This window comes from Conger conger, chromosome 6 (assembly GCF_963514075.1).
Source record: "Conger conger chromosome 6, fConCon1.1, whole genome shotgun sequence".
NCBI lineage: Eukaryota > Metazoa > Chordata > Actinopteri > Anguilliformes > Congridae > Conger > Conger conger.
In genome coordinates this window covers 4,413,336-4,423,893 of record NC_083765.1, presented here as the reverse complement: position 1 = coordinate 4,423,893, position 10,558 = coordinate 4,413,336, and the positions used below count along the sequence as shown (strand labels likewise).

General features: G+C 47.7%; 1 protein-coding gene across 1 annotated transcript; it reads right to left on the bottom strand.

Annotated features, from left to right (window-relative positions):
• Positions 1–4,243: 4,243 nt before the first annotated feature.
• zgc:162297 (uncharacterized protein LOC555865 homolog) lies at positions 4,244–10,162 on the bottom strand. The gene is made up of 6 exons (XM_061246560.1): positions 9,802–10,162; positions 9,637–9,719; positions 9,196–9,376; positions 7,467–7,617; positions 6,817–6,944; positions 4,244–5,876 (listed from the first exon to the last, which is right to left on the bottom strand). Exons 1-6 carry the CDS (start codon positions 9,872–9,874, stop codon positions 5,686–5,688), a joined length of 807 nt encoding a protein of 268 aa, XP_061102544.1. The 5' UTR covers positions 9,875–10,162; the 3' UTR covers positions 4,244–5,685.
• Positions 10,163–10,558: the final 396 nt, after the last annotated feature.

The window sequence follows — 10,558 nt, the reverse complement described above, 5'->3', positions numbered from 1 at the left end:
ACACGCACACAGACACACACAAACATACACACACACACACACAACACAAGTAAAAATAGAAGCCTTAACAGTTGCAGGCAGAGCTCAGCTTGAGATGGAAGAAATTAAATTTGTGTGGCAGGGAAATAAAACAATGGCGTTTTAAACGGATCCCCGGGGCTCCACATCGCTCCGAGAGCAAGCAGCAGGATGCAGGCGGGGGGAACACGCCGAATTAAATAAACCTGATTTAAAGATAGCCCACAATGAGCTCTAATTTCACTAAGTAAGTAAAGGAAGTAATTTCCTGGTGCTAGAGCACTGGGGATTAAAAACAACAAAAAAAACATTTGCAGTCTGCTTTCAATTAAAAAAAAATAATCAGCCCCGATATTACGAGGATTCAAAATGGTGCATATATTACACCGTTGTTGCTCGCTAGAGAGAACGGGGAAGGAAGGCTTTCAATTTAGCTGGAGGGGCAAGGCCAGAGCGCTGCCAGAACCGCAATGTTTAATACATGTGCCCCCTCTGCTGGTAAATCTGCGGAACTGCACCCTCGCAAAAACATGGAAACGCTAACGTCGAGGAAAAAACGCACCAAAGCCTTTCTGCAATCTTTGACATTGAAAAGGGCTCCAGGTGCTGTTTGTACACACGGTAGCCAACAGGAAACGCGGTTGAGACCAAGTGAAATTTCACGGAGGCACCATGAAAGAATGGGTTTTTGATATCTTACAGGGGGACCTGCAGGAGGGAGAACTACACACACATCTGACCTGACTCACTGACACACACACACACACACACACACTCACACTCTCACACACTCACACACTCACACACACACACACGCACACACGCGCACACACGCGCACACACACACGCGCACGCACACACGCGCACACACGCGCACACACACACTCACACACACACACACACACACTCACACACACACACACACACACACACACACACTCACACACTCACACACATACATTTGAGCTGACTCACTCGCCAGTCAGGTGACTCAGTCCTGGACAGAGAAACAGGACAGACGAAAAATTAAGAGAGGTACAGTACTGTGCAAAAGTCTTAGGCACCTGTATAACATTCTGTACAGATAAGATTCCTTCAAAAATAACACAATGAAAGGACAGTCAAAGCATGCCAGGCCCCGCAGAATGCAAGAATCTGAGTGTGCATATATGCTTGTCTGTGTTTGCATGCAGGCATGTGAGTGTGTGAGCCTGCTAGTGTGTATGCATGCATGTTTGTGCGTGTGTTTGAGTGTGCATGCGGGCATGTGAGTGTGTATGTGCGCTAAGCATTCTGGGTGTGCAGAACACAGACCCCGTCTCATTAACAGGAGAGATGGTACTACGAGAAAATCTAAATTCCATTTCCATCCCCAAGATTAAAGCCAAATCCCAAACAATGTTCCCATCTTCAGAGAATCCCGTTCAGAGTAACGCAGCAGAGAGGGGAGCTCACCGGTGGAGAAACATAAGAGCTTTAAAAGCGCTAAGATGGAGGGCTTCTTTTGAACTCTGTCCAGGTGCATTGTGGGCCTAACATAGCGCAGGAGTACAGTGGAGACAATGGAGACTATTATGCTGAGCACACGCAGACACACACTCACATACTCACAGACACACAAACCTGCACACAGACACACACTCACAGACACACAAACCTGCACACAGACACAAACACACACATGCACAAACATACGTCCACACGCAGGCAGGCTCTCACTCACACAGACATGCAAACATAGACAGACACACACACACACACACACACACACACACACACACACACACACACACACACACACACACACACACACACACACAGACCAGAGAGGCCGTGCAGGTGACCTTTGTCTCTTGCGCCAGGTGTGGGTATGGGAGCTGGCTCAGAAGGGCCGGTCGGCGTGGCAACCAGCCTCCACATCGCCACAAGGACAAGGAGCCCAGCGAGCAACAACCCGGGGGGGCGGGGGGGCGAAAATCAAAACCTCCCCAAACGCCATTAACGTGATTACACTCCGCCCATGTGGGCAGACACAGCTTCTGATCAACCGTTTGATGAGAGAATGTTGAAAGCATTGCTTTATCATTTTTTTTAAAAAGCCATCTCTGTTTATTTAAAAGCCATCTTTATTTTATTTATTTTTTTATTGTAATGCCTGCATGTGTACAGAATGTGTAGAAATAATGAATTACATTTCTGGGTATTTCTATTTCATTTTTAACAACCAAGACTGGATGAGATAGGAGATTCAAAGAGGGAGAGAAAGAGAGAGGGAGAGAGAGAGCGGGAGAGAGAGAGAGGGAGAGAGAGAGAGAGGGGAGAGAGGGGAGAGAGGGAGAGGGAGAGAGAGGGAGAGAGAGAGAGAGGGAGAGGGAGAGAGAGAGAGGGAGAGAGAGATGGAGAGAGAGAGATGGAGAGAGAGAGGGAGAGGGAGAGGGAGAGAGAGGGAGGGAGAGAGAGGGAGAGGGAGAGGGAGAGGGAGAGAGAGGGAGAGAGAGGGAGGGAGAGGGAGAGGGAGAGGGAGAGAGAGAGAGAGGGAGAGACCTGGTGAGAATGATGCCAAGTGAAGTGTAATTTGTAGAGAAGAAGCCTGAAGTCTTTACACTGAAGCCCCAGGAGCGGCAGGATGCAGACCCAGAGAGACCCCACCATTAGAGCTGGTCTGGGGGATATGCCTACACAGGCAGGACTAAACCCCCCCGCCCTGCGTCTCCAATCCCCCGCTCTCCCCCCTCCGACACTGAGCCCCGTGTCACACTGTAGCCCTGCTGAAGGGCACATCCCATCAACAGACCTCTCTCTGCATGTGCTGGTGCGCCATCTAGTGGTGAGAGGAGTGAATAACGCTTTCGCACAAAAGGCTTCTTCAGTTTGCAATCCAGGGAGACGCGCACAAAACACCCTCCGAGGCAGTTTTAACCAGCCCTGTGTCGGGAGCTCGACCGTACCGCCCGGCAGGTTTTCAGTCCCGTCCACAGTGTGGCGGGTGGGTTTAGACTCTTTTAACGCCATCGTGAAAAACAGAAATCGATTCTACACAGATGAGCGCGGTCTGTGAAGTGGACCGAGTGTTAGCTCTAAAGCACAGCGATACACATTACCGCGGACAGAAAGCAATGGTGTAATGCAGGGATCATCAAATCACGGTCCTCGGGGGCTGAGAACTGCTGATTTTCCACCCTCCTTTTACCTGGGAGTCAGGTGTGAAGGTGTGAAGTCTGGCCAATCAGTAGCATTCATTGTTCAGATAATTACCTGGGTCAAAAATAAAACCAGTGCTGAATTTGGATTCGAGCAAGGCCCGCATCCCCACACTGCTCCAGGGGGGATGGTCCCCTTCTTAGTCTAACCAACTCTAAGCCACTTTGGATAAAAGCGTCAGCCAATGATTATTTTTTTTATTATTCATCATTTCGATTGCAATAAATGGTAAATGGTTGGCATTTATATAGCGCCTTTATCCAAAGCAATTGATGCTTCTCATTCACCCATTCATACACACACTCACACACCGACGTCGATTGGCTGCCATGCAAGGTGCCCACCAGCTCGCCAAGAGCATTTGGGGGTTAGGTGTCTTGCTCAGGGACACTTCGACACAGCCCGGGCGGGGGATCGAACCGGCAACCCTCCGACTGCCAGACGACTGCTCTTACTGCCTGAGCCATGTCGCCCCCATTCAATTCCTTACAGCCCTGACAGGCAGTAGCTCGTGTTATGGTGCAGGGCCGTACGTCAGCAGGAGAGAGAAGGGAAGAGGACAGTAATTACAAGCCTCTGAAAAAAGCCACATTCTCCAAAACATCTCTTTAGTGTTCACCTGTTCACATTCATTCACACCTGAATATCAAACTCAACAAAGAAAACTGCTCTTGCCGCCTTCATTTCTCCCATAAATTCTCTGGCTCAGCGATTAAGTCACTTAAAACTTCATCACCTCAGTGGAAGTGAAGACGTAAGGATTATCCGACGCAACTACTCTCCGAGGTACATTACCCAGAATTCCACACATAATTAACACGGCGTCGATACACAGGAAACAAAGAGGCAGGTTTGGAGTCATTAGCCAAAGAGCCTCCAATGAACAAACCCACTGTTAACGATCCCGTTCCCAGCAACACAACATTAAAATCAGTCCTGCAGGGTCTTGAATTGACATCGTTATACACACATGTCACAGCCCTGAAACACTGACCTAACTTACAAAAATTGCAATATTAACACGTTTAAACAAGTAAATGTGATTTGTTTAATAGAATCAGTTCAAATATTATGTATGCGTTGAGTAGTTACAGAAATCATACAATCATTAGCCTTTCTTAGAATGACAGTTATTATACACCAATGAGCCAAAGCATTATGACCAGTCAGACGAAGCAAATAACGTTGATTATCTCATAACAATGGCAAATGTGAAGGTTCGGGGAGGTAGGCAAACAGTCGGCTCTCGTAGTCGACGTGTTGGATGTAGGAGAAATGGGCAGACATAAATTTGACACGTGCCCATCCATCCATCCATCCATCCATTATCTTAACCAACTTATCCTGAACAGGGTCGCAGGGGGGCTGGAGCCTATCCCAGCATACATTGGGGGAAAGGCAGGAATACACCCTGGACAGGTCGCCAGTCCATCGCAGGGCACACACACCATTCACTCACACACTCATACCTATGGGAAATTTAGACTCTCCAATCAGCCTAACCTGCATGGACTGTGGGAGGAAACCGGAGTACCCGGAGGAAACCCACGCAGACACGGGAAGAACATGCAAACTCCACACAGAGAGGCCCCGGCCGACCGGGATTCCAACCCAGGACCTCCTTGCTGTGAGGCGGCAGTGCGACCCACTGCACCATCCGTGCCGCCTTGACACGTGCCACCTCCCTGAAAACATGGTTGCAGACCTGGTACACCCCTTCACAGGTTCACCGGTATTCCCCGATAGCAGTGGCCTCTTGCAGCAGGCTAATGCTCCCTGCCACACTGCACAGACCGTTCCGGAACGGTTCGAGGAACATGATGAAAATTCACGGTGCTGCCCTGGAGCTCCGAATTCCCCAGATCTCAGTCCAATCGAGCGTCCGTGGGACGTGCTGGAACGACAAGTCAGATCCCTGGCTGCTCCACCTCGCAACTTACAGGACTTACAGGATCTGCTGCAAACGTCTTGGTGCCAGAGACCACAGGGCACCTTCAGAGGTCTTGGACAGTCCATGCCTCAGCAGGTCAGAGATGTTTTGGTGGCACGTTGAGGACTAACAGCATATTAGGTCATAATGATTTGGCTCATTAGTGTATTTTCACTTGAATTTGAGTTACTACGGAAATGCCATTATGTTCAAAACAAGCAGACTGTAATTACGCTGCAAGTCATTCTATACTATTCTATAGCCCCTGGTGAAAACTCCAGCTAAAACTAGCCTGGTCAAGATGGCTTGATCGGTTTTTGACACCTTCAACCAGCTGTTCACCAGCCTATATAGACAACTAGTCAAGCACTACCAGCTTAATCAGCTTTGACCAGCCACAGCCCTGCTATGTCTAGCTAGAGGTGTCAAAACCACAGCTTAAACCATATTAAACTAGCTAAGAACCCCAGCTGATCTTAGCTAGAATTTTCACCAGAGGTGTAGAGTGTAACGCAAAATTTGGATTACACAGCTTCTTAGAGTCTCAGCTCATGCATCTTTCCCATGAACCTTTTCACCCGCTCGGGATCCACCGGATTGGCCCAGTAGCCTCCGGTCTTGAAATGGGAGCCAATGATCATCGCGCTTGCATCGAGGTAGTGCTCCAGGTTACCATGGGTTACTCCTGAGCCAATGAGGACTGGGATTCTTACAGACTGTCCCACTTCTGCAATAAACAAAGGTCACATGACAGAGTGTTCAGCTGCACAGCATTCTGTGCAAATTTGCTTATCTTTACAGGCGGTGATGTACTATTCTTTAACCACATATTCAAGGTTTGATTTGAAATTGCGGAGTAGAGCAAAAAAAAAAAAAAAACCCTTTGTCCCAAACATTATGGAGCGCACTAAAAGTTGCGTATACAGTGACTCGGGGGGCGAGGCCTGAAGCTTGATTGACAGTGATTGGCGGTTATTGGCAGTGATCGGTAGTGATTGACAGCGACCGACAGAGATCGGCAACAATTGGCAAAGATCGGCAGAGATCAACAGTTATTGGCAGCGATTGGCAGCAATTGATTGGCAGTGAGTAACAGCGATTGACAGCGAGTGATTGACAGTGATTGACAGGGAGTGATTGACAGCGAGTGATTGACAGTAATTGACAGCGAGTGATTGACAGTGAGTAACAGCGATTGACAGCGAGTGATTGACAGTGATTGACAGCGACTGACAGTGATTGACAGTGATTGACAGTGATTGACAGCGATGGACAGTGATTGACAGTGATTGACAGCGATGGACAGCGATTGACAGTGATTGACAGTGATTGACAGTGACTGACAGTGATGGACAGTGATGGACAGTGACTGACAGTGATGGACAGTGATGGACAGTGATTGACAGCGATGGACAGCGAGTGATTGACAGTGATTGACAGGGATGGACAGTGATTGACAGTGAGTGATAGTGAGTGATTGACAGTGATTGACAGTGATTGGCAGTTATTGGCAGTGAGTAACAGCGAGTGACTGACAGTGATGGACAGTGATTGACAGTGATTGACAGCGAGTGATTGACAGTGACTGACAGTGATTGACAGTGATTGATAGTGATTGACAGTGATTGACAGTGAGTGATTGACAGCGGGACTCGGGGGGAACTGGCCTCTGAGCTCATGCGGATCGGCCTCCATGCCCGTGGCGGTCCCGGTGAGGATGACTCCGTCGGAGAGGAAGAACTCGGCCGCCCTCGCCGTCTCCACCACGCTCACGTCAGACGTCAGGGCGTGGGAACTGGGGCGGGCGCAGAAAGGGTCAAAGGTCAGAGAGGGTCTCGTTACGCCCCTCCGACCCTCAGAGGGGGGCCATCGAGGACCACGTCCGTTTCTGGTTTCCATGCCAACATCAGGCCTTAATTACTTCACTAGCCTGAACATTTGCGCCATCTGAGATTTTAACCACATTTCTTGATATGCACACGAATGACAGCCAAAGACTGTTTTCGTGTCCCTGAATGAAACTTTTTGCATTGAGCCAGTGTTGGCATCTACAGCCAATCAGCTCATTTAGACAAGGTAAACGGTCAGGGAAAGAAACCCTGCACACACACACACACACACACACAGGCCCTCCAGGACTGGAATTGCCCAGATCATGGCCTTTATGTTAATACCCAGAGTACTGCAGCCACAGCGGGAGACTACTGCGAACACAGGCTAATATATAACATCCCAGGTCCCTGCTGCAGTCCTGACAGGATCTGTCACTCATCTTATGCCACCCCAGTGCATCATGGGACACGGCGTCGCAGCGCACCTGTGCTTTTTTTTGACGTCGGTGAAAATCTGGACGCGCTCCGCTCCAATCTCCCTCCGGTACCGCAAGAGGTCGCCGGCGCACGCGTTCAAGAGGCCTTCGTCTGCGACGTGCGCAAACACGAACCCCTCCGCACGGACGAAGTCAAGACCTGCCCGAAGAGAGGAACGAGAAACGGGCCGAATAAATAAATAAAACTCACCCGACTGTAACGCGCGGAGCAGGGCGACTAGCCAAGGCTGGGCACCCCCGAAACGAGGATAATTCAACGTTAGATAGGGGCAGCCTGTAGTGTAGTGTTTATGGTAAATGGCCAGTAACGTAGTGGTTAAGGTACATGCCTGGGACACGCAAGGTTGGTGGTTCTAATCCCGGTGTAGCCACAATTAGATCCGCACAGCCGTTGGGCCCTTGAGCAAGGCCCTTAACCCTGCATTGCTCCAGGGGAGGATTGTCTCCTCCTTAGTCTAATCAACTGTACGTCACTCTGGATAAGAGCATCTGTCAAATGCCATTAATGTAATGTAAAGCTAGTAAATGTTCACAGGAACGTGCACATTAAACATGCACTGCCGCTTCATTCATGTGTACGGCCTTCAGACCTGTAGCATTACTTCACATTTATTTGGCAGACACTGTTGTATACAATTCTCATGAGGTTTCAGTATAGTCACAGCCAACTATGAACGTCAAGACGAATTAACACGGTAAGCATCGGCTAAGTCAGTGAAGTTCCGAACAGTGTGTGTCATGAACTAGGAGGGGCATGCCGACGGGAGGTACTTTAAAGACCTGAATGAATGAATCACTGAAACACTGCAGCCCAGCGGATGGGAGTCTAAACACGATCCTGGTCCCACGATGGTGGAATGACCTGGGATGGTGGGATGTCAGAATGGCAGAGTCTCTGACCTCCTTCAAGCGCAGACTGAAGACTCATCTCCACACCTTTCCCTCCCTAACTCACCACCATGATTAGCCTTATATATGCCATAGACTGTAATGGCACTTATATAGTTGTATAGATGTTGTTTTTTGTATTAGTTATTGTATTGTTGTATTCAGGGTATTCTAGCTGCCAACTGTGGTATGCTAGTTTGGAAGTTGATTGTACTCTTCAAGGGTTCTGATTATCTGTATGTTTACACTAGGACTCGGAACTGTACAGTCCTCTCAGGTCCTCTTAGCACTCATACTTGTGTTTGATTTGCACTTCATTGTACGTCGCTCTGGATAAGAGTGTCTGCTAAATGCCATGTAATGTAATGTAATGTAATGTAATGTAAACAATTGCCAACAGGCACAATACAAACAACAAACTGATAAAATCTGAATTTAGAGGGTGTGCAGACTGCAGATATCTTATGGGAACAACGGACAACCCTCAGAGCAGAACCACCCCAATCAACACTTCAATCAATACTTTCTACGGGTTTTTATTTTTCCATGCCATGGGAATTGAAGCAAGCATGGCCCACTAGCACCTTACACCTGAGTGAATCCTTTGACTCTTTACAATAGTCATACAACTATCATAAAGTCAGTATAACCCAGATGTTATGTTACATTTTACATTCATTCATTGCATTATTTCCGTATTGCGTTGGATTACAATATTATATTATGGCGCTTATCTGAAACCACATTGAGACCCTAGCGGGCGCTGTATTGGGTTATGAGACCTGATGTAAGGGGGGTTAGGAGCTGGACCGGCGGAAGACGAGCGCACCTGAGGCCAGAGCGACGGCCAGAGCTTGGCGGTTCGCCGCAGTTAGGATCTGAACCCCGAGGGGGAGAGAGGGACACGACTGCCTCACGGCGGAGCACACGGCCGTCATGCAGGCACACACCTCCGGCCCCGTGGTCAGCGTGTAGGGGATATCGTGCATGTTCTCAATGATCAGCCCATCCTGTAAGGACACACATGGCGTGGTAGCCTACGTGCATGGTGCTAGAACCACCTATTAGCGAGGCAGGTTGTCGCTTTCTATTAGCTGCACGCCGTGGAAGATAGATAGAACTTTAGATGATTGGCACACGTCACGACGAACATATTTTCACGAACAAATGCTAATGTTATGTGTCCAGGTCACGAGAGTATTATACAATAACATTTGAAGTAAACATTAGAAATTGTAACAATACAAATAAAATAAAAAGTTTCTCTTACAAGTCCTGCGTCGCTGTATATCTCAGCTTCACGGCACGCGCAGTCAATTATCTCCGAAATCGTAGATCTCCCCAACGGCGTGCCTGCAAGGTAAATAAGCATTTAGCCAACGCTGTATGTACAAACAGTGCCCGGTGTAACAGTAAACATTTAATATAATTAAACCTGGTAAGGCTTTGACGTGCACCATGCCAATTACTATTGACTTTAACCGTCCGAATAGATGTAAAAACTTCATTTTTCTTCAGTTTTTTTCCCAAACCAGTTAGGAAATCTTTAGCTTTTCGCGTCACGTGACAGGTCAAGGTGCATATTTGCCGTGAAACCGATTATTTACTTTCAAAATATTGTGCATTGTTGTCATACATAATGTGATGTGTACATTAAGACTTGTACATTGCGAACACAATCTGAGGCAAAATATTGACCACGTCTGACAGTAGGCGTGCTGTTTTGGCCTACTTGTTGTTGCAATGATTATGTTGTTGCAGGCTATTAATCATCTTCAGTGCAATACGGATGGCTCCCCAGAACTCAAAATGTCCGCAGGTGTACGTATCTTATGCATTTCAGTGATAATCTGCACATGGTCTAGACAGACTTGATCTCATCTTGTTCCAGTCAACACTGTACTATTAAGGGGTACCAGGCATTTTTTTTCACTGAAATAAATTAAAAGACTATCGTCTCCCTTCTGGTAAAGCAATGTATAATATTAAAGCTTGAAATATTTTCTTCAATAATATCTTCTCAAATTCAGTTAAAAAATATTGGCAGGTAAAAGGGATTTGTCAGATTTACCAGCATAGCAGATGAGATCACATGGTTTGTGACGTGTATTAAGAACGACGCAAAGCCTTATACGCTGTTGTCCAATCAAACGTCGCCGTTGGGTTTTATTCTCCCCAGTGAGACGCAGCGT

Excerpts from the sequence above, each read along its gene's own strand:
- zgc:162297 (XM_061246560.1), bottom strand. The coding sequence starts at position 9,874 with ATGAAGTTTTTACATCTATTCGGACGGTTAAAGTCAATAGTAATTGGC. Across the intron at positions 7,618-9,195 it reads GGCCGTCGCTCTGGCCTCAG|GTCTTGACTTCGTCCGTGCG; the intron begins GTGCGCTCGTCT and ends CTCTTCGGGCAG. Across the intron at positions 5,877-6,816 it reads CGATCCGCATGAGCTCAGAG|AAGTGGGACAGTCTGTAAGA; the intron begins GCCAGTTCCCCC and ends TGTTTATTGCAG.